General features: G+C 48.6%; 2 protein-coding genes across 4 annotated transcripts in view; one reads left to right on the top strand and one right to left on the bottom strand.

Moving 5' to 3' along the window:
* The window catches only part of LOC105730155 (cytochrome c oxidase assembly factor 8), a 30,547-nt gene extending 10,580 nt beyond the window's left edge, over positions 1–19,967 (bottom strand). For all 3 annotated transcript variants that reach the window (XM_021675242.2, XM_012471180.2, XM_064375253.1), the window contains exons 1-3: positions 19,803–19,967; positions 8,527–8,724; positions 4,485–4,548 (exon numbers count right to left, since the gene is read on the bottom strand). In XM_021675242.2, the coding sequence (XP_021530917.2) occupies positions 4,485–4,548; positions 8,527–8,724; positions 19,803–19,964 (424 nt within the window). In that variant the 5' untranslated portion in view covers positions 19,965–19,967. The remainder of the gene's footprint in view (positions 1–4,484; positions 4,549–8,526; positions 8,725–19,802) is intronic.
* A 299-nt stretch (positions 19,968–20,266) lies between these two features.
* Positions 20,267–23,309, top strand: BAG5 (BAG cochaperone 5). The gene is made up of 2 exons (XM_012471184.3): positions 20,267–20,306; positions 21,727–23,309. Exon 2 carries the CDS (start codon positions 21,755–21,757, stop codon positions 23,096–23,098), a length of 1,344 nt encoding a protein of 447 aa, XP_012326607.1. The 5' UTR covers positions 20,267–20,306; positions 21,727–21,754; the 3' UTR covers positions 23,099–23,309.
* The last annotated feature ends 305 nt before the right edge of the window (positions 23,310–23,614 follow it).

Here is a 23,614-nt window from a genome sequence, read left to right as displayed (position 1 = left end):
CTTCTGCTACCTGCTGAGCCTCGGCCTGGGGGTGTTTGAGCCAAGTGCAAGGAGACCTGTCCTGACCTGATGCCTGTGTCAATGGAGTCAGGTGGCAGCAACTGCTGCCCCTGCCTGCGGGGTGCTCCCGTGGTCACCCTAACAGCAGTGACCACAAGCAAGCCCTTCTGTGTCAGTCCCTCCTGTCCTGCCACACTGACGGAGCGCTGCTTGGGCTCAAGTGATCCGCGCCCGAAAGTAGTGGGATTACAGGTGTGAGCCAGCAAGCCTGGCTCTCCACATGAATTCTTACACATGGCTCATGACCATCATTTTCCTGCTTCCTGGCATAGGTGTAACATGTGTAGCTAAATCCTTCCAGAAAAGGGGCTGAGGATTTTATACTGCCACGCGCCATTGATGTAACTCCACCAGCACTGAGTCTCATGACTGAAAACGTTCCCCCATCTTGATGGTACCTTCCCCCCACTGCGTAAACGCTCTGGGAATTAAATACATTAGAGGAATCCTCCCACAATACTGCCTGCCTTACAAATGAGATTTAGTTTTGAGACTGGCAGAACTGAAATCACAGTATTCTGCTGTTTGTACTTCAAATTAAATCACTCATTTTTCTGCACTGCTGCAGAATATCCCAGTGAAAGCCAATGAGTGGGTAGGCCACCACAGCCTTATCTGCTCAGCTAGTACTGGACATTTTGATTCTTTCCATTCTTCTGCAATGAAAGATCTCACTGCGAGGAACACAGAGCTGAACTCTTCCTATGTCTCACCACATTGTTTTTTTTTTTTTTTTGAGACAGGGTCTGGCTCTGTCACTCAGGCTGGAGTACAGTGACACGATCTCGGCTCACTGGAGCTTCCACCTCCTGAGCTCAAGCAATCCTCCCACCTCAACCTCCTGAGCAGCTGGGACTACAGACGTGTACTGCCACACGCGGCTAATTATTTTTATATTTATTTATTTATCTATTTATTTACTTATTTTGAGTCAGAGTCTCGCACTGTCGCCCAGGCTGTGGTGCAGTGGCGCAATCTTGGCTCACTACAATCTCCACCTCTTGGGTTCAAGAAATTCTCCTGCCTCAGCCTCCGAAGTAGCTGGGACTACAGGCGTGCACTGCCACGCCCAGCTAATTTTTTTGTATTTGTAGTAGAGATGGGGTTTCACCATGTTGGCCCAGATGGTCTTGATCTCCTGACCTGGTGATCTGCCCGCCTCGACCTCCCAAACTGCTGGGATTACAGGCATGAGCCATCGCACCTGGCCATTATTTTTATTTTTAAATTTTTTATAGACACAGGGTTTCACCATGTTGCCCAGGCTGGTCTCAAACTCCTGGGCTCAAGTGATCCGCCCACCTCAGCCTCCAAAGGTGGTGAAATTACAGGTGTGCGCCATCAAGCCTGGCTCTCTACATGAATTCTTAGAGCTGGTTCATGACCATCATTTTCCTGCTTCCTGGCATATATGTAATATGTGTAGCTAAACCCTTCTAGAAAAGGGGCTGAGGATTTTACACTGCCATGCACCGTTGATGTAACTCCACCAGCACTGAGTCTCAAGACTGAAAACATTCCCTTACAAATTCAGTAAGCAGGAAATAATGACTTCTTATTAAATATGCACTGTGGGCCAGGCACAGTGGCTCACTCCTATAATCCCACCACTTTGGAAGTGGATCACTTGAGGTCAAGAGTTTGAGACCAGCCTGGTCAACATGGCAAAACTCCATCTCTACCAAAAACACACACACAAAAATTAACCGGGCATGGTGGTGGGTGCCTGTAATCCCAGTTACTTGGGAGGCTGAGGCAGGAGAATCGCTGGAACCCAGGAGGCAGAGACTGCAGTGAGCCAAGATTATGCCACTGAACTTCAGCCTGGGCAACAGAGCGAGACTCCATCTCAAAAAAATAAACAAATATGTCTTGTAAAATTTAGAGCTTGAGCAATTTTTTCTTCTTGTAGTCACACTATTGTCTATAAATGTGTGTTATTTCTGTAAATTCGTGGCAGCTTTTCTTGAAGTCCAAATTGCCCGTGTCGTCTTTGCTGCCAGCACTTGCCCTTCCTCGAATTTCCGGACAGTGATCCCTGTGTCTGCCCAGCCCTCTGATTCTTGGCCAGCAGGCCTGCTCTTCTGTCCCCTTCCACCCGTCTCCATGGCAGCAGCCAGGCTCTCTGCACAAGCCCCACCTCTGCCCCAGCTAATCCGGCACCTCCCCACTGGGCTGGAGCCAGCCTGGAGAGGCAACCTCCTCAGCTGGCTGCTTCCTTGAATTTAGGAGGGATAAACAAGGAGGCAGAGAAAGCCAGTTTGTAGCATGAGAAGGGTAAAGCAGTGGGCTAGGAGAAAAGTTTAAACACGAGGAGGAAGAAATCGCTCTGGTCCCAGCGTCTGAGCACAGGCCATAAGTGGGGCCAGCTCCACCCATCCCTGAGTACTGAGCCACCTCCGCATCTGCTCAGCAAACTCTCCTGCCCAGAAAGTGGGATCAAAAGGAGTCTTAACTAACACAGACGTTTTCAGCTTTTATGTTCTTGACTATCTCTATCTTCACCCTCAAGCTCAGGAGGGTAGCATTCATCCAGATAATGGAGAATCTGTTATATCCTATTAGAAGCTCTACCCCTAGGAACCATGTATCTAACTCTTTAATACACAAACAATCAACTTTTAATAATTAACTTTTTGGCCAGGCATGGTGGCTCACACTTGTAATCCCAGCACTTTGGGAGGCCAAGGTGGGTGGATTGCTTGAGCTGGAGTTTCAGACCAGCCTGGGCAACATGGCAAAACTCTGTCTCTACAAAATACGCAAAAATTAGCCAGGCGTGGTGGCATGCGCCTCTAGTCCCAGCTACTCGGGAGGCTGAGGTGGGAGGATCACTTGAGCCCAGGAGGTCAAATCTGCAGTGAGCCGTGATGGTGCCACTACACTCCAGCCTGGGAGACAGAGTGAGACCCGTCTCAAAAAAAAAAAAAAAATTAATAATAATTAACATTTGATCCAGTGGAATATATTTGTATTTTAGGGAGAATTAATCTAAATGTGTTCTTTTGGGCCAAAAGGAATTAGTTTTTCCAACATCATGTATTCAACAAAGCTCCCCTGCTCTTGGCTCTCGGGGACCTTTATCCTCACGTGTTGGTGCAACTGTGTACAAGACGTGTGCTCTGCCCGAGGAGACGTGCCGGCTGCCGCACTCCCGCTGCAGGCACTGTGGCCTAACTATTCCAACAGCTGCTGGAGCAGGCAGCTCCCTTCATGATTTCCTTCCTTAATATACCCTGTCCTGTTACCAAATTTATTTTAAAATCTCATTTAAGACCAGCCTTTCAATACTCAGCAAAGCCATCAGTGGGATTCTGGGATGTTAGGAAGAATCAGAACAACTTCTCCCACGTTAGGAGAGTGGCTGTCTCCAAAGCACCTCCAAGGCATGAGCCGACCTAGTCCCACCTGACACGAAGACAGACCTACGGACATGGCACACGCACGCACACACATGGCCAGGTCAGCACAGGATGTGTTGACAGCCATGGGGTGCGGTGAGGCCAGTAAGCACTTGCAATCTGACTGCCGAGGTGAGAATCCAGACCACGCTATGTGTTCACTGTGTGACTCTGGTGAAGCCTCAGGTTGCTCGTCTATAAAACGGTAAAGGTAACAGTACTACTTCACTGGGTCACTGTGGGAAACAAAACAGGTAATGTACGCACAGGACTGCTCAGTGCTCAGCCCAGACCGTGAGCTTGCATTCTCATGCTTATTGTTAGGACGCAGCGCCTGCTCCAGCTCTGCCCTGCAAGAGCCCACCTCTCCAGGACCCGGGCAGCAGCCAGCAAACAGCAACGGAGGTCCTGGCATGGGGGTGCCTCGAGCTCCCAGCCCTTTCCTCTAAATGAATCAGGCAAGAAAAAGGATTAGTAGGAATGGCACTTCAGCCCAATGACAGACTTGGCTTTTGGGGTGAATGATTTTGGATTTTCTATCAGAATTTGGCAGCAGACATCTGTCTAACAAACAGCATGAGATGTTATTCAGATCTAACACTGACACCAAGAGAAAATAATGAAAGGCTCTTTTGAGCACTGAGCTGAGATCAGGAATCAGAAGAGAAGCTGGTTTAGAGAGGCAGAAGCTGCAAAGGCTGAGACCCCAGGACCGAAGTCAAATGTCAGAGGCTGGTCATCCATCATAACCACCTAAAATTCTCAGAGGAGAAGGAGTTGAAGATTGGAGAGCCATGCTTGTGAACTGAGAACCTGGAAAGGGCGGGTTTGAAGGCAGCCTCGGGCTGCAGTGACGGCTTCGAAAGGCCACGTGGGTGGACAGGGGTGTGCCAATCCCTGCCCCAAAGCAGGCCAAGAACTGCCCTGAACTTCCCACTTCTCTCACCGCCCTTCCTTTACCTTCTCATGGACTTGCTCAAACCCAAACAAAGACAGCAAAAACAAACAAACAAATGCACTAACCAGATTCAGCTCTCAGGGCCAGGCCTTTAGTTTTTAGTCTTGAGTGAATAAATTCTTCTTTTTCCTTAAAGAAAAAAAAAAGATACGTTTGTCAGTTTGCTCCTTTCTGTCTGTGGACGCCTCCGCGATCACGTCTAAGTCAGAGTCTCCTCAAGAGCCAGAACAGCTGAGGAAGCTCTTCATTGGAGGGTTGAGCTTTGAAACAACCCATGAGAGCCTGAGGAGCCATTCTGAGCAATGGGGAACGCTCCGGACTGTGTGGTAATGAGTGATCAAACACCAAGCGCTCCAGGGGCTTTGGGTTCGTCACGTATGCCACTGTGGAGGAGGTGGATGCAGCCATGAATGCCAGACCACACAAAGTGGATGGAAGAGTTGTGGAACCAAAGAGAGCTGTCTCAAGAGAAGATTCTCAAAGAGCAGGTGCCCACCTAACTGTGAAAAAAATATTCGTTGCTAGCATTAAAGAAGACACTGGGGCCGGGCGCGGTGGCTCACGCCTATAATCCCAGCACTTTGGGAGGCCGAGACGGGTGGATCACGAGGTCAAGAGATCAAGACCATCCTGGTCAACAAGGTGAAACCCCGTCTCTACTAAAAATACAAAAATTAGCTGGGCATGGTGGTGCGTGCCTGCAGTCCCAGCTACTCGGGAGGTTGAGGCAAGAGAACTGCTCGAACCCAGGAGGTGGAGGTTACGGTGAGCCGAGATCATGCCGTTGCACTCCAGCCTGGGTAACAAGAGCGAAACTCCATCTCAAAAAAAAAAAAAAAAAAAAGAAGATACTGAAGAACATCACCTGAGATTATTTTGAACAGTATGAAAAATTGAAGTGATTGAAATCATGACTGACAGATGCAGTGGCAAGAAAAGGGGCTTTGCCTTTGTCACCTTTGACGACCATGACTCTGTGGATAAGACTGTCATTCAGAAATACCATACTGTGAGTGGCCACAGCTGTGAAGTTAGGAAAGCCCCGTCAACGGAAGAGATGGTGAGTGCTTCATCAGCCAAAGAGGTCCAAGTGGCTCTGGAAACTTTGGTGGTGATCGCGGAGGTGGTTTCGGTGGGAATGACAACTTTGGTCGTGGAGGAAACTTCAGTGGTCGTGGTGGCTTTGGTGGCAGCCGTGGTGGTGGTGGATATGGGGGCAGTGGGGATGGCTACAATGGATTTGGTAATGATGGAAGCAATTTTGGAGGTGGTGGAAGCTACAATGATTTTGGCAATTACAACAATCAGTCTTTAAATTTTGGGCCCATGAAGGGAGGAAACTTTGGAGGCAGAGGCTCTGGCCCCCATGGTGGTGGCAGCCAATACTTTGCCAAATCACGAAACCAAGGTGGCTATGGCGGTTCCAGTAGCAGCAGTAGCTATGGCAGTGGCAGAAGATTTTAATTAGGAAACAAAGCTTAGCAGGAGAGGAGAGCCAGAGAAGTGACGGGGAGCGACAGGCTACAACAGATTTGTGAACTCAGCCAAGCACAGTGGTGGCAGAGCCAAGCACAGTGGTGGCAGGGCCTAGCTGCTGCAAAGAAGACATGATTTAGACAAATACTCATGTGTATGGGCAAAAAACTCGAGGACTGTATTTGCGACTAATTGTATAACAGGTTATTTTAGTTTCTGTCCTGTGGAAAGTGTAAAGCATTCCAACAAAGGGTTTTAATGTAGATTTTTTTTTTTTTGCACCCATGCCGTTGATTGCTAAATGTAATAGTCTGATCGTGACGCTGAATAAATGTCTTTTTTTTTACTGTTCTGTGTAAAGTTAGTCTACTCTGAAGCCATCTTGGTAAATTTCCCCAGCAGTGTGAAGTTAGAATTCCTTCAGGGTGAAGCCAGGTTCTATTCGGAATTTATACACAACCTGCTTGGGTGGAGAAGCCATTGTCTTCAGAAACCTTGGTGCAGTTGAACTAATAGTTACTGTTGTGACCTGAAGTTCACCATTAAAAGCGATTACCCAAGCAAAATCATGGAATTATTGGTTATAAAGATGATTGTTGGCACATCCTATGCAATATATCTAAATTGAATAATGGTACCAGATAAAATTATAGATGGGAATGAAGCTTGTGTATCATCCATTATCATGTGTAATCAACAGACGATTTAATTCTCTTGGGGAAAAAAAAGGCTCTCAGAACTCCTTTCTCTGTCTTTCCATTTTTCTCTGGCTACAGCACAGCTCACAGTGTCCTGGGGAAGTTTAGATGTTGATTTCCTGAGAAGCGGGTGGCCCATCTCAAAGTCCGTTTGAAACCCTCTTAATGTGGTTAAAAGTTTTGTGCTTGAAACAGGATTTGAAAAAAAAAAAAAAATCAATAAACTTTGAGCGGCAGTGTTTGTTTATAAATCCACAGAATAGGCTGGGTGTGGTGGCTCACACCTGTAATTCCAGCACTTTGGGAGGCCAAGGTGGGTGATCATCTGAGGTCAGGAGTTCAGGACCAGCCTGGCCAACACGGAGAAATTCTGTCTCTACCAAAAGTACAAAAAATTAGCCGGGTGTGGTGGTGAGCACTTGTAATCCCAGCTACTCGGGAGGCTGAGGCAGGAGAACTGCTTGACCCCAGGAGGTGATGGTTGCAGTGAGATGAGATCACGCCACCATACTCCAGCCTTGGGCATCAGAGTGAGACTCTGCCTCAAAGAAAAAGAAAAATCCACAGAATACAATAAATTTACTCTACCTGACATAGCCCACCCAAATGGAAAATCAAAATTTAAATGTTTTTCTTCTGGATTAGACAATATTTCTTTCTTATATAGTTTATTTGTAAGTATGCTGTTAAGAATTTTGAATTCTCAGCTGGGCTCAGTGGCTGATGCCTGTAATCCCAGCACTTTGGGAGGCCAAAGTGGATGGATCACGAGGTCAGGAGAACAAGACCATCCTGGCCAACATGGTGAAACCCCATCTCTACTAAAAATACAAAAATTAGCTGGGCATGGCAGTGTGTGCCTGTAATCCCAGCCACTTAGGAGGTGAGGCAGGAAAATCACTTGAACTCAGGAGGCAAAGGCTGCAGTGGGCCAAGATCGCACCACTGCACTCCAGCCTGGCAACAGCGCTAGACTCCCTCAAAAAAAAAAAAAAAAAAAAAAAAAAAATTTGAATTCTTGTGAAGAATGACAACACATCACAAAAAGTGGGTTTTTTTTTGGCCAGGTGTGGTGGCTCATGCCTATAATCCCAGAATTTTGGGAGGCTGAGGCAGGCGAATCACCTGAAGTCAGGAGTTTGAGATCAGCATGACCAAGAAACCCTGTCTCTACTAAAAATACAAAATTAGCCAGGTGCATGCCTGTAATCCCAGCTACTGTGGAGGCTGAGGCAGGAGAATCACTTGAACCTGGAAGGCAGAGGTTGCAGTGAGCCGAGATTGCGCCATTGCACTCCAGCCTGGGCAACAAGAGCAAAACTCCATCTCAAACAAATAAACAAACAAAAAAACCTGTGAGCTTGCTCACTGCAACCTCCACCTCCCAGGTTCTAGCAATTCTTGTGCCTCAGCCTCCTGAGTCGCTGGAATTACAGGCATGTGCCACCAAACCTGGCTAATTTTTATATTTTTAGTAGAGATAAGGTTTCGCTATGTAGACCAGCCTGCTCTCGAACTCCTGGATTCAACTGATCCACCCGTCTCAGCCTCCGAAAGTGCTGGGATTGCAGAGCCACCATGCTTCACCTAAAAAAAAAAAAAACTGGTATTCTCATGAACATAAACACACACACACATACACACACACGAGCATAAAACATGTACTTCTAGTTCTGGCTCTGCTGCTCACAAATCGCTTCCCTTCAAAGTCTCAAGATCTGTGGTTCTATGAATGACCAATGTTTCTTATATAGTTATACATTAGTTTTTAAATTATATGTATATACATATACACACGTACAGACGTACATACACACAGTGCGCGGAGGGACCAAGACGGTACTACCACAGAGCAAATAGCAAAGCAAATACTAAGCATCTAGCACCCTCAAGTGGCCAACTGTGTCATTTCTCATTCTGATCTAAAACTTACCTTATTAAAAGTCAAATTCTGGTTTGCCCAGAACTGTTGATTCCATTCTTGTGTTTCTTGTCTTAATTTTCTAAGCTTTTGCTCCAATGGTGATTCATTTTCAGGTATGTAAAAGTGAACAGGTCGAAGGTTCGAATATTTATCTGGGGGTCCTATCCAATCATGGCAAGACTTTCTTGGAGGGCAGAATCTTGAGACCTTTAACAAAGTAAATGGGATTAACATATGACAAAACGAATCTCTAGTATAAAGTGTACAATCTGGATTGACTGATTGACTGACTGACTGATTGACTGATTGATTTTGAGATGGAGTCTCACTCTGTCACCCAGGCTAGAGTGCAGTGGTGCAATCTCAGCTCACTGCAACCTCTGCCTCCCACGTCAAAGCAATTCTCCTGCCTCAGCCTCCTGAGTAGCTGGGACTACAGGCTCCCGCTACCACACCTGGCTAATTTTTCTTGTTTTTTATTTTTAGTAGAGACAAGGTTTCACCATGTTGGCCAGACCTCAGGTGATCCGCCTGCCTCGGCCTCCCAAAGTGCTGGGACTACAGGCCCGAGACACTGTGCCCAGCCCAATCTGGATTTATTAAAGTTCCTTGTTACCTTCCTCTTTTTTTATTTTTGAGACAGAGTCTCGCTCTGTTGCCCAGGTTGGAGTGCAGTGGTATGATCTCGGCTCACTGCAACCTCCCCCTCCCAGGTTTAAGCAATTCTCTGCCTCAGCCTCCAGAGTACCTGGGACTACAGGTGCGTGCCACCACGCCCAGCCCTAAATTCTTTCTTTACTGCAATGCCACGGTCTCCGTGAATGGATTTTGTTTGTGCAATGTGCAGGAAGAACTGTCTGGCAGTTATACTGGGAGGACCTTGCTATTCGAGAACTGAAACTATGCTGCTCATCATCAGGATTAAAATACTGATTTGATGCTGGATCAATTTAGGAATCATTTTTAGACAGTCAAGGCAAGATTGCAATACAGACCTTCAGTATTTTACCCATTAGTCTAAAAACTACATACAATCACCAAATTTCCCATTGAAAGAATAAGACTTACATTTCCGAGGATGTTTACTTTTATTGTTTTTTTCTTTACCACACATTAAGGCCTGGGAAAATGCTGATGGGCTTCTCCTCCAGGCCTTTGCATCTGTGGTATTTGGCCACTGGCAGAAACACTAAGGTGAGTCCCACAAAACGGACGCAATGTGGCCGCCCCCGCAGACTGTGGCCCAGGACGGCGCCTCCTTCCCTCCTCTGAGCTGACCCGGGTGTTCTGCGCTAACAGTGCATGGCCACCGTCCAGGGCTGAGCCCGCTCTTTTCCGATCACAGGTTTCCCATCAGGAAGTGTTAAAGGAGCCACCTAACAATTAGCTGCTTTTTCTAGCTGCCCACACATCACAAACAAAGCTCAGTGAGGTGTCAGGAGTGTGCAGTTACTTTTCCCTATTTATCTACTAGCTATTACTCACATAAACTGCTTTACCAATAAAGCCGGTGTGCCAATGTTTTCAAATCATTGTTCGCCATGATAACGTGAGTGATGTCATCTTTCTCTGCTCTCCCCTTTAACTGAGGAGCTACTATTTAAAAGGGTGGAGAAGCAGCTTGGGGGAGGAAAATGTCCTTTGGTAAGAGGGAGAGTCCCTTTGTAGTGTGAATAATTACCGTAATTGCTAGTTTCTACAGTACAGCCCATGATTCATGGTGTCCCATTGGCTGTGCTGGGGAGAGAAGGCTCTTCTATCCGACCCTGTGGTCTGTGGGGAGGGCACGCTAGACCCTCAGTCTCCTGAGAAGCAGCCTCAGTTCTGCCCTTCTCACAGAGAGCCACGTGTGTATTCCTGCTGGTCAGGCCAAAACCGCGTCTTTGGGTCTGGGAAGGGAGTTAACCCTCCAGTTCTTGTCGAAATCTTTTTTCGGTCAGGCACAGTGGCTCATATCTGTAATCTCAGCACTTCGGGAGGCCGAGGCAGGTGGATCATTTGAGGTCAGGAGTTCGAGACCAGCCTGGCCAACATGGTGAAATCCTATTTCTACTAAAAACACAAAAAATTACCGGGCGTGGTGGCACAAATCTGTAATCACAGCTACTAGAGAGGCTGAGGCACAAGAATTGCTTGAAGCCAGGAGGTGAAGGTTGCAGTGAGCTGAGATCGTTGTCACTGCACTCTAGCCTGGGTGACAGAGTGAGACCTTGTCTCACAAAGAAAAGAAAAGAAAAGAAAAATCTCTTTTCTTAATTGTAAATTGGCAGGCTGGGCAGCCCCAAAGTGGGCTTCTCCATGCTGGCTCTTTAACCCCCTCCTTTATTAAGCTCCTGAATACTCCACCAGGAAGCACTCCCACCCCACATCCCTCCCTCCAGAAGCCAAGATTTGGAACGGGAGACACTGAGACATTTCCCCGGCACCCAAAGCCACCATGGGGAAACCACCAGGGAACAATGAAGAGAATATGTTGCCAAGTTTTTAGCATTCTTGCTTCCGGTTCTAACAACTCTCAGTTCTATAAAGGCTTTGAGTTCCCATCTGAGAAGGAGTCAGGAACTTCCATATTTACTGAGGGTGAGGATCCCCAACCCCCTATTCTTTTTTTTTTTTTTGAGATGGAGTGTCGCTCTATCGCTCAGGCTGGAGTGCAGTGATGTGATCTCAGCTCACTGCAACCTCCGCCTCCTGGGTTCAAGTAGTTCCCTGCCTCAGCCTCCCAAGTAGCTAGGATTACAGGCACGTGACACTAAACCTGGCTAATTTTTGTATTTTTAGTAGAGTCAGGGTTTCACCACATTGGCCAGGCTGATCTCGAACTCCTGACCTCGTGATCCACTCGCCTTGGACTCCCAAAGTGCTGGGATTACAGGTGTGAGCCACCGCGTCTGGCCCCCAGCCCCCTTTCTATATAGATGCTAGACAAATCCGCAAACCAGATCCAGCAATATAAAAGAAGGATAATCCACCAGAAAGGCAAATACTAGAAAGTCAATGAAAATGGTCTCCTCATTTCAGAAGTCTAGCTCTGTCGTCCAGGCTGGAGTGTAGTGGCGTGATCTCAGCTCACTGCAACCTCCACCTCACGGGTTCAAGCGATTCACCACCACATCCAGCTAATTTTTGTATTTTTAGTAGAGACAAGGTTTCACTGTGTTGACCAGGCTGGTCTCAAACTCCTGACCTCATGATCCACTCGCCTTGGCCTCCCAAAGTGCTGAGATTCCAAGTGTGAGCCACCACGCCCGGCCCTATTTTTATTATCTTTAAGGCTCTAGTCAACAATCTCTTTCCTACCACATAAGGCCAGCACCTCAGTGTTATCTAAAGATGATTATTTGTGGTCTGGGCTTGGTGGTTCACACGTGTAATCCCAGCACCTTGGGAGGCCGAGGCAGGTGGATTGCTTGAGCTCAGGAGTTCGAGACCAGCTTGGACAACAAAGTGAGACACCATCTCTACAAAAAAAAAAAAGTTTAATTAGCCAGGCGTGGTGGCATGTGCCTACAGCTCCAGCTACCGAAGAGGCCGAAGCAGGAAGATTACCTGAGCCAGTGAGGTTGAGCCTGTAGTGAGCTGTGTTTGTGCTACTGCACTCCAGCCTGGGCAACAGAGCAAGACCCTAGCTTCAAAAAAGGGAAAAGGATTGTTATTTATGGGCTCATTCCAACCCTCCTCTTCTTAGAAGTTAGGTGCCCAGTGGGCAGGCCCAGGCTGGTGCTCCCTTTGCGTCCTCAGGAGACCCTGTCTGGAGCTGCAAACAATAAACTTCCGATGGATTCCCAATAAGGTGGATTCAGCCTTTCCCTGTAAACATCAATCTGTCTGTCCCTGCGTGACCATGCAAAGGCCGAGCACCACTCTAGGCACCAGGGAGGCATGTGTTAGCATGCAGAGCTCCTGCCTGTAGAGCTACCTGTGCCTGTGTGAAAGGAGGCTCACACATGTATTCTGTATCTCTGGCACCTCATGAAGAACCTGTGCAGGACATACGACCCACCATGACAGAAATGTTTCCATTGGTGTTTTAAGCACCATAATAACAGGACACGGTTTTCAAAAATGCCTAAGAGGCTTCATGAGATATCTTGCTTAAATCAACATGCAATGGATCACTTTTTTTTTTTTTTTTTTTGTATTTTTAGTAGAGACGGGGTTTCACCATGTTGACCAGGATGGTCTCGATCTCTTGACCTCGTGATCCACCCGCCTTGGCCTCCCAAAGTGCTGGGATTACAGGTGTGAGCCACCACGCCCAGCTCTTTTTTTTTTTTTTCCCCGAGACGGAGTTTCGCTCTTGTTACCCAGGCTGGAGTGCAATGGCGCGATCTCGGCTCACTGCAACCTCTGCCTCCAAGTGATTCTCCTGCCTCAGTCTCCCAAGTAGCTGAGATTACAGGCACCCACCATCATGCCCAACTGATTTTGTATTATTGTAGAGAGAGAGTTTCACCATATTGGCCAGGCTGGTTTTGAACTCCTGACCTCAGGTGATCCACCCACCTCTGCCTCCCAAAGTGCTGGGATTACAGGTGTGAGCCACCATGCCCAGCTGGATCACTCCTATTTACCAGTTTAGTAACTCTAAACCTCTAACCAAGAAGATGGGGTTAAAGTGGCCTGTTCTTATGAAAACTCAGGTTCAAATGTCTTGTAGCTTCTACCAGTCACAGAAGAATTCAAACCTTAGTAAACAATCCATGGAAACAGAAAAAGAAGGTATACACCACAGCTCATTTTTGCAGCTAAAAGTGACTCTGGCCCGGGTATGGTGGCTCACGCCTGTAATCTCAGCACTTTGGGAGGCCGAGGTGGGCGGATCACAAGGTCAGGAGTTCAAGACCAGCCTGGTCAACATCATGAAACCCCATCTCTACTAAAAACACAAAAAATTAGCTGGGCATGGTGGTGGATGCCTGTAATCCCAGCTACTCAGGAGGCTGAGGCAGGAGAATTGCTTGAACCTGTGAGGCGGAGGTGGCAGTGAGCCGAGATCATGCCATTGCACTCCAGCCTGGGCAACAGAGCAAGATGCCGTCTCAAGAAAAAAAAAAAAAGTGACTTCGATACTTATGAATTACAGATGCTAGACAATCTAGCAAACCACGTTCTGCAATATAGAAAAAGGACAGGTGGGTGCAGTGGCTCGCATCTGTAATCTTGGTACTTTAGGGGGCCGAGGTGGGATGACTACCTGAGGCCAGAAGTTGGGAGACCAGCCTGGGCAACGGAGTGAGGCTCTGTCCCTACAAAAAAAAATGTTTTTAATTAGCCGGGTGCAGTGGCACCTGTAAGTCCTAGCTACTCAGGGGACTGGAGCAAGAGGATCCCTTGAGCCCAGGGGTTTGAGGTTACAGGCAGCCATGATCATGCCACTGCACTCCAGCCTGGGCAACAGAGTGAGACCCCATCTCTTAAAAAAAAAAATAAGAAAGGCCAGGCGCAGAGGCTCATGCCTGTAATCCCAGCACTTTGGGAGGCTGAGGCAGGTGGATCACCTAAGGTCAGGAGTTCAAGACCAGCCTGGCCAACAGGGTGAAACCCCATCTCTACTAAAAATACAAAAATTAGCTGGACATGGTGGTAGGTGCCTGTAATCCCAGCAATTCAGGAGGCTGAGGAAGGACAATTGTTTGAACCTGGGAGGTAGAGGTTGCAATGAGCCAAGATCACACCATTGCACTTCAGCCTGGGCGACGAGAGTGCAACTATGTCTCAAAAAAAAAAAACGAAAAAGAAAAACAAAATCACTCAATCCTGATGGAAGAACATACCACCGATGAAGCAGTCTCCCCTGCACCATCTCTCAAAAAGTTAAATCTGAATGTGGTTGGCCAGGTGCGATGGCTCACATCTGTAATCCCAGCACTCTGGGAGCCTGAAATGGGCAGATCACTTGAGGTCAGGAGTTCAAGACCAGCCTGGCCAACGTGGTGAAATCCTGTCTCTATAAAAAATACAAAAATTAGCTGGGTATGGTGGCAGGCGAGTGTAATCCCAGCTACTGGGGAGGCTGAAGCAAGAGAATCGCTTGAACCTGGGACATGGAGGTTGCAGTGAGCTGAGATCGCACCATTGCACTCCAGCCTGGGTGACTGAGCAAGACTAAGTCTCAAAAGAAAGAACAAAAAATCTGAGTGTGGTCAAGGCTCTAGACTATAGCTGTCAATTTACAGGAAACAGAGGTCAGAGAAACATGTTAAATTACACCATGGAGATGCAATCAGCAAAATCCAAAGAGATTTTAAAGGACATGTGATCCCCTCTCCAAATAAATTCCTTTAAAAAAAAAAAAAAAGGCAAGGAGGTACTACTCAGGAGGCTGAGGCAGGAGAATCGTTTGAATCAGGGAGGTGGAGGTTGCAGTGAGCCGAGATGGTGCTACTGCACTCCAGCCTGGGCGACAGAGCGAAACTCCATCGCAAAAAAAAGAAAGAAAAAAGGTGGGAAGGTGATGGAGGCAGAACCAATGGATTAAAAAAGAACTAAAAGGGAGTATCTCTGAACCTATTCTGATTTGAAAACTGCGAGATTAAAGAAGAAAAAGAACTAAAAAAGCCAGACTGGCCGGGCGCGGTGGCTCAAGCCTGTAATCCCAGCACTTTGGGAGGCCGAGGCGGGTGGATCACGAGGTCAAGAGATCGAGACCATCCTGGTCACCATGGTGAAACCCCGTCTCTACTAATACAAAAAATTAGCTGGGCACGGTGGCGCGTGCCTGTAATCCCAGCTACTCAGGAGGCTGAGGCAGGAGAATTGCCTGAACACAGGAGGCGGAGATTGCGGTGAGCCGAGATCGCGCCATTGCACTCCAGCCTGGGTATCAAGAGCGAAACTCCGTCTCAAAAAAAAAAAGAAAAAAAAAAAAAAAAAAAAAAAAAAAAAAAAAAGCCAGACTAATTATTATGTGCAAACAAGTTTAGGAACCAATGATGCAAACTACATAGATAAGACACAGGCAGGCATGAAGCGGTGAGGGAACAGAATTTAAAAGTCCAGTTTTATTTCTCTTTACCAAAAGCAGGTATTTCTGAAAAGCTGAGTTTTAAAGTAAATTTGGAAAGAAGAATGATGCCTGACTCTAAAGTTCTATAATATTTTTCAATTAAAAGCTGGTGCTGGCAGGGCTCAGTGGCTCACACTTGTAATCCCAGCATTTTGGGAGGCTGAGGTGGGTGGATCATCTGAAGTCAGGAGTTCGAGACCAGCTTGGCCAACATGGTGAAATCCCATCTCTACTTAAAAAAAAAAAAAAAAAAAAAAATTAGCTGGGCATGGGAGTGCACACCTGTAATCCCAGCTACTAGGGAGGCTGAGGCAGGGAAATCACTTGAACGCAGGAGGCGGAGGTTGCAGTGAGCCAAGATTGTGCCATTGCACTCCAGCCTGGGCAACAGAACAAAAACTCTGTCTCAAACAAACAAACAAACAAAAAGGCCAGAGAGGTCTCTCATCTTGAGAACAGATCCACGGTAAGATTTATTTTACTTTAACGGGAAGAAATGCTGGGAGCGGTGGTATATGCTTTTAACCTAGCACTTTGGGAAGCCAAGGCGGGCGGATAACTTTAGGTCAGGAGTTGTCTCTACTAAAATTACAAAAAATTAGCTGGGCATGGTGGTGGGCACCTGTAATCCAAGCTACTTGGAAGGCTGAGGCACGAGAATCGCTTGAGCCCAGGAGGCAGAGGTTGCACTGAGCCGAGATCATGCCACTGTACTCCAGCCTGGGAGACAGAGGGAGACTCCATCTCAAAAAAAAAAAAAAAAAAAGTCTATATGACAATGGAGAAATCCTTATTTCTTTCCGGTACAAGTTCACAGAATAAGCTAGGGAAAATCCACCCCTGGGGAAAGTCTTGGTTGATTTCCAGTTTGCTCTCTTAGAGCATTTTCAGATACCTGTTGTATCTTTCTGCCCAAAGACAGAGATGCTGAATGGGTTTCTATGCTCTAGAAATAGAAGGCAAGGGCTTGGCCAGTGTAACACAGAAATGAGCTAGCCACTCGGGTGTCTGACAAGTTGCTCTGGTAACTCCGTGTTTAAACTGTAAACTAGACAGACCTTCAAAGCTACAATTATAAAAGTGTGCTGGCCGGGCGCGGTGGCTCACGCCTGTAATCCCAGCACTTTGGGAGGCCGAGGCGGGTGGATCACGAGGTCAAGAGATCGAGGCCATCCTGGTCAATATGGTGAAACCCCGTCTCTACTAAAAATACAAAAAATTAGCTGAGCATGGTGGCGCGTGCCTGTAATCCCAGCTACTCAGGAGGCTGAGGCAGGAGAATTGCCTGAACCCAGGAGGCGGAGGTTGCAGTGAGCCGAGATCGCGCCATTGCACTCTAGCCTGGGTAACAAGAGCGAAACTCCGTCTCAAAAAAAAAAAAAAAAAAAGTGTGCTAACAGCCACAGCCCAACAGAAATGAAAATGTATAGGCAGGCACATTTGCAATTTTTAATTAGCTTTTTTTTCTTTTGAAGATGAAGTCTCGCTGTCATCAGGCTGAAGTGCAGTGGCTCAATCTCAGCTCACTGCTGCAACCTCCACCTCTTGGGTTCAAGCGATTCTCCTGCCTCAGCCTCCCGAGTAGCTGGGACTACAGGCGGGTGCCACCACACCCAGCTAATTTCTGTATTTCTAGTAGAGACAGGGTTTTATCATGTTGGCTAGGATGGTCTCGATCTCTTGACCTTGTGATCCGCTTGCCTCAGCCTCCCAAAGTGCTTGGATTACAGGAGTGAGCCACAGCACCCGGCCAATTTTTAATTAGCTTTTGTGTATACTTTGTTTTGTTTTATTTTTGTTTTTTGAGACAGAGTCTTGGTCTGTTGCCCAGGCTGGAGTGCAGTGGCACGATCTTGGCTCACTGCAACCTCCGACTCCCGGGTTCACACGATTCCCCTGCATGAGCCTCCTGAGTAACTGGGATTACAGGCATGTGCCACCACACCCGGCTAATTTTTTTGTATTTTAGTAGAGAGGGGGTTTCACCATGTTGGCCAGGATGGTCTCGATCTCCCGACCTCGTGATCTGCCCGCCTCGGCCTCCCAAAGTGCTGGGATTACAGGCGTAAGCCAATAAACCAGGCCACTTTTTTGAGGCAGTTGAAGTGCAGTGGTGCCATCTCGGCTCACTACAACCTCTGCCTCCTGGGTTCCAGCGATTCTCCTGCCTTACCCTCCCAAGTAGCTGGGACTACAGGTGCCCGCCACCACACTCAGCTAATTTTTGTATTTTTAGTATAGACAGAGTTTTACCATGTTGGCCAGGCTGGTCTCGAACTCCTGACCTTGTGATCCACCCACCTCAGCCTCCCAAAGTGCTGGGATTACAGGCCTGAGCCACTGTGCCCGCCTACTTCTTTCTTTCTTTCTTTTTTTTTTTTTTTTTTTGAGACGGAGTTTCGCTCTTGTTACTCAGGCTGGAGTGCAATGGCACGATCTCGGCTCACGGCAACCTCCGCCTCCTGGGTTCAGGCAATTCTCCTGCCTCAGCCTCCTAAGTAGCTGGGATTACAGGCACGCGCCACCATGCCCAGCTAATTTTTTGTATTTTTAGTAGAGACGGGGTTTCACCATGTTGACCAGGACGGTCTCGATCTATTGACCTTGTGATCCACCCGCCTCGGCCTCCCAAAGTGCTGGGATTATAGGCGTGAGCCACCGCGCCCGGCCCCCACCTACTTCTTTAATTATTGTTTAAACCAAGCTTTCCAGACTCCCTCGTTAGCCTGCTTAGTATTTGCATGCTTAGCTTGAATATTTTATCTCCAGCCCCTTCCACACTGTTAGTCAACATTTTCACCTGACGGATGGAATCAAGGCCTAGGCCTCCCTTAAACAAAACACCCCTCCCAAGAAGCTAAAAGGCCTTCTTATAAAGGCCTCCCATTCTTTATAAGAAGTACAACTTGGCCGGGCGCGGTGGCTCACGCCTATAATCCCAGCACTTTGGGAGGCCGAGGCGGGTGGATCACGAGGTCAAGAGATCGAGACCATCCTGGTCAACAAGGTGAAACCCTGTCTCTACTAAAAATACAAAAGAATTAGCAGGGCATGGTGGCGCGCGCCTGTAGTCCCAGCTACTCGGGAGGCTGAGGCAGGAGAATTGCGTGAACCCAGGAGGTGGAGGTTGCGGTGAGCCGAGATCGCGCCATTGCACTCCAGACTGGGTAACAAGAGCGAAATTCCGTCGCAAAAAAAAAAAAAAAAGAGGTACAACTTAAAAAAATTGCTTGTCGCTGGGCGCAGTAGCTCACGCCTGTAATCCCAGTACTTTGGGAAGCCAAGGCGGGCAGATCACGAGGTCAAGAGATTGAGACCATCGTGGCCAAGATGGTGAAACCCCGTCTCTACTAAAAATACAAAAAATTAGCTGAGTGAGATGGTGGGTGCCTTTATTCCCAGCTACTCAGGAGCCTGAGGCAGGAGAATCGCTTGAACCCTGGAGGTGGAGGTTGCAGTGAGCCAACATGGTACCACTGCATTCCAGCCTGGGCGACAGAGCCATACTCCATCTCAAAAAAAAAAAAAAAAATTGCTTGTCACTCTTTCTTGCTACATTCTTCGCGAATCTTTGGCCAGTAACATGCATATACCCACACACAGTTTGCAAATAAGAACAACTATTCAACGTGAAGTGCTGCAAAAGTACGATGATAAAGTGCTCACCGCTTGAAGAAAAGCACTAATAATTTTAACAAAGCCAGAAGACACACACACACACACACACACGAAAAAAATGCACGCTGACTACCCCCAGAGATCTTTAAATATAAAAAAAAATCATTCTTGGCCGGGAGCGGTGGCTAACGCCTGTAATCCCAGCACTTTGGGAAGCCGAGGCGGGCAGACCACCAGAGGTCAGGAGTTCGAGACCAGCCTGGCCAACATGGAGAAACCCTGTCTCTATTAAAAATACAAAAGTTAGCCAGGTGTGGTTGTGGGTGCCTGTGGGTGCCGGTAACGCCAGCTACTCGGGAGGCTGAAGCAGGAGAATAGCTTGAACCTGGGAGGCGGAGACTACAGTGAACCAAGATCGCGACACTGCACTCTAGCCTGGGCAACAAAAGCAAAACTCTGTCTCAAATTAAAAAAGTAATTCTCGGGAATAAATGAGGTAGGTACAAACTTCGCAGGTGACTCTGTTATGCTTAAAGGTTCTGGCTGTCAACAGTCCCCGACGGGGCGGCGGCACCCTCCGTCCCATCGGACCGAGGGCGTTGACGCGGGAGCCTTGGGGCCGCCCCTCCCGGCCCAACGTCCCCAGGCGCCTGCTTACCCCGCTGGGAGCCGCATCCCTGCGCTCGGCGCCCCGCTCGGGGGCGAGCTGACAACCGCGGCCGGCGAAGGCGCGGCAGAGGGGAGGGAGAAGGCTCTTCTTTCCCGCCCGCAAGGCCACCATGGCCCCACGCCGCCTGCCACCCGCGGCGCACGGCAGCATTGCGACGACGCGAGGGACCGTTTTACGGCAGGGTCGCGATGCCCGAGGGAGCGCGGCGACGCGGCCGATCGTGCGCTTTCCCTGCGGTGCGACGGCTGCGGGGTCGGCGGGCGGCACCGACTGACCCGCCCGGCCGCTCCTTGGTCGCGGCCACTCCAGGCTGCCTCGCTGCGCGCTGGCGGTGGGCGTGGCGCTGTCGGCGGCTAGGAGAGGACGCCGGAGGTGTCCCCGGGTTTGGGGTTGTTCGGCCCGGGGCGGGGCTGACGGGCCCGGGCGGCGGCCGGAGCTGCGGAAGTCGTGGAGGCGTCGGCGGCGCATCGCGCGATGGCGCGGGCGGGACAGGTAAGCAAAGTGCGGCGTGTGGCCTTTTCCCTCCGTCGCGGGGGCGAGTGCAGCCTCACATCGGCGCGGGGCTCCCCACCTGGCCACCCCTATCCCAGCGCTCACCTCCGCGTGGCCTGTTGGCACAGGCAGGACCGGGCCGGACTCGGTGCCGTCCCCGCCCCTGGGTCGGACGCGGGTCTGGGCGGGCCAGGTCTGATCTCCGGTGTCTCCGGCCGGGCCTCGGCTCCCCTCCTTGTCAGGCTCTACCTGAGCGCCCCTCGCGCGCCCATTGTGAGGTCAGGGCCGGCGGGCGCGCCCTGGCACCCGGGCCGAGACGTCCGGAGCGGCTGCTACAGCAGTAGCGGCCCCTTCACCGGCTGCCCGGCTCAGACCTAGTCGGGAGGGGCGCGAGGGATGCAGCTGGGGGCCCAGCTCCGGTGCCGCACCCCGTAAAGGGCTGATCTTCCATCTCGTCACCTCGACCACGGGACGCCAAGACCGCAGCCAGCTCAGGTCTCTTCTGGGTAAAGGGCCAAGAGGGAAGGGCGAGGCGGGGAGGAAGGAGCGCCGGCGGCCTGCCCTCCGTGGCCGGCAGGATACCCGCGGGGGATGGATGCTTTTCCGTTGGTTACCCACCTTGAGCAAGCCGTTTGATAGAAACCAAGAGCTTGAAAACGTGTATTGAGCCATTGTGGACTCTTAGTGGGAGGCGAGTGAATGAATTATTCATAATTATCACGTTTTCGCGGGTTGTACTTTTTTGAGAGAATGGAGCGTGGTAGGGGCTGAGGAGGTTCTGGGCCTCCAAGGCCCAAGGTGGTGCCCTTCAGTGCAGTCCCTGTCGCTCTTCTTGACCTGTGGGGTTTTTACCTCTTCAGGGAGACATCTGTGAGGGAAGATGTGTGAGGAGCTAAAGGGGTGGGGCAGGGGGGTGCACGAAGGGGTGGAGAGAAACCGAGAAGCGGGAACCTTGGGGATGGCCGAGAGCCACTGGCTTTTGTTCTAGTGGTTCAGTGTCTTTGGCTTAGAGTTTCTGGAAACTAAGGCATAGCTGTTTGGCGGGGCGGGGTACTGTTAGTGTTCGGAAGGTTACAAGAGCTACTGTTTCACGTTGCACAAAAGTGCCCTGCTGGTTCCAAAAAAATAGTTTGTGCCGGGTGCAGTGACTCACACCTGTAATCCCAGCACTTCGGGAGGCGGAGGCAGGCGGATTGCCCAGACAGCCTGGGCAATATACTGAGACGTGCCTTTACTAAAAGTAGTGACATTAGCTGGGCATGGTGATGTGCGACTGTAGTCCCAGCTACTGGGGAGGCTGAAGTGGGATGACTGCTGGAAAGTACACCTTTTTAAAATGAGAATTTTAGAATGTCTTAATGTATCATTAATGTTCCGCAGAAGCTTTGTGCTGTAATAAGTTATTCTTGTCATCTTTTAGTGCTTGTGAAACTGAACACCACAAAAGTATGGATATGGGAAACCAACATCCTTCTATTAGTAGGCTTCAGGAAATCCAAAAGGAAGTAAAGAGTGTCGAACAGCAAGTTGTCGGCTTCAGTGGTCTGTCAGATGACAAGAATTACAAGAAACTGGAGCGGATTCTCACAAAACAACTTTTTGAAATCGACTCTGTAGATACTGAAGGAAAAGGAGATATTCAGCAAGCTAGGAAGAGGGCAGCACAGGAGACAGAACGTCTTCTCAAAGAGTTGGAGCAGAATGCAAACCACCCACACAGGATTGAAATACAGAACATTTTTGAGGAAGCCCAGTCCCTTGTGAGAGAGAAAATTGTGCCATTTTACAATGGAGGCAACTGCATAACTGATGAGTTTGAAGAAGGCATCCAGGACATCATTCTGAGGCTGACACATGTTAAAACTGGAGGAAAGATCTCCTTGCGGAAAGCGAGATACCACACTTTAACCAAAATCTGTGCGGTGCAAGAGATTATCGAAGACTGCATGAAAAAGCAGCCTTCCCTGCCGCTCTCTGAGGATGCGCACCCTTCTGTTGCCAAAATCAACTTTGTGATGTGTGAGGTGAACAAGGCCCGAGGGGTCCTGATTGCGCTTCTGATGGGCGTGAATAGCAGCGAGACCTGCAGGCACTTATCCTGTGTGCTCTCCGGGCTGATGGCCGACCTGGATGCGCTGGATGTGTGCGGCCGGACAGAAATCAGAACTTACCGGAGGGAGGTAGTAGAAGATATCAACAAATTATTGAAATACCTGGATTTAGAAGAGGAAGCAGACACGACTAGAGCATTTGACCTGAGGCAGAATCATTCCATTTTAAAAATAGAAAAGGTCCTCAAGAGAATGAGAGAAATAAAAAATGAACTCCTCCAAGCACAGAACCCTCCCGAATTGTATCTGAGCTCCAAAACAGAATTGCAGGGTTTGATTGGACAGTTGGATGAGGTAAGTCTTGAAAAAAACCCCTGCATCCGAGAGGCCAGGAGAAGAGCGGTGATAGAGGTGCAGACTCTGATCACGTATATTGACTTGAAGGAGGCCCTTGAGAAAAGAAAGCTGTTTGCTTGTGAGGAGCACCCATCCCATAAAGCCGTCTGGAACGTGCTTGGAAACTTGTCCGAGATCCAGGGAGAAGTGCTTTCATTTGATGGAAATCGAGCCGATAAGAACTACATCCGGCTGGAAGAGCTGCTCACCAAGCAGCTGCTAGCCCTGGATGCTGTCGACCCGCAGGGAGAGGAGAAGTGTAAGGCTGCCAGGAAACAGGCTGTGAAGCTTGCCCAGAATATTCTCAGCTATCTCGACCTGAAATCCGATGAATGGGAGTACTAAAATACCAGAGATCTCACTTTGATATTGTTTTGCACTTCATATATACTTCTATGTATAGAGAGCTTCTAGTTCATTAAGCCCAAATATGATTTATACATGCATATGTCAATCTCAGTATTTATGATTCAAGCAAATTCTATTCAGTATCTGCTGCTTTTGATGTTGCAAGACAAGTATCATTACAACACATTAACTTTTCCATTCGGATCAATATCTGTATGATGTGTAGTTTGTTTGGTTTGTCCTTTTGCGTGTGTGTGTGTGTGTGTGTGTGTGTTTCAGAAAATGAAATAGAGGCAGGTTTTGTAAATTTTAAATGGGTTGTGCAAGCATTAAATGCAGGTATTTCAGAATCTAGAAATAGGCATAACCTTACATAATACTAGGAAAATTAAGAGAAAGGGGAAAGTTTTGGTTAAATAGAAGTAAGGTTCAAACACAAGCAGCACACGTTCTGTTTTATTGTGCTCGGTAGATTTTGTTTCACTTATAAGGCCTGATTGGTCCTACTCAGCT

The sequence above is a fragment of the Aotus nancymaae genome, unplaced genomic scaffold (assembly GCF_030222135.1).
Source record: "Aotus nancymaae isolate 86718 unplaced genomic scaffold, 86718_ANA_hifiasm-v0.15.2.pri h1tg000011l, whole genome shotgun sequence".
NCBI classification, from domain to species: domain Eukaryota; kingdom Metazoa; phylum Chordata; class Mammalia; order Primates; family Aotidae; genus Aotus; species Aotus nancymaae.
The sequence above is the reverse complement of the archived record's forward strand: the minus strand, read 5'-3'. Positions and strand labels throughout refer to the sequence as shown.

Coding starts and splice junctions, on each gene's coding strand:
- BAG5 (XM_012471184.3), top strand. CDS start 21,755: ATGGATATGGGAAACCAACATCCTTCTATTAGTAGGCTTCAGGAAATC.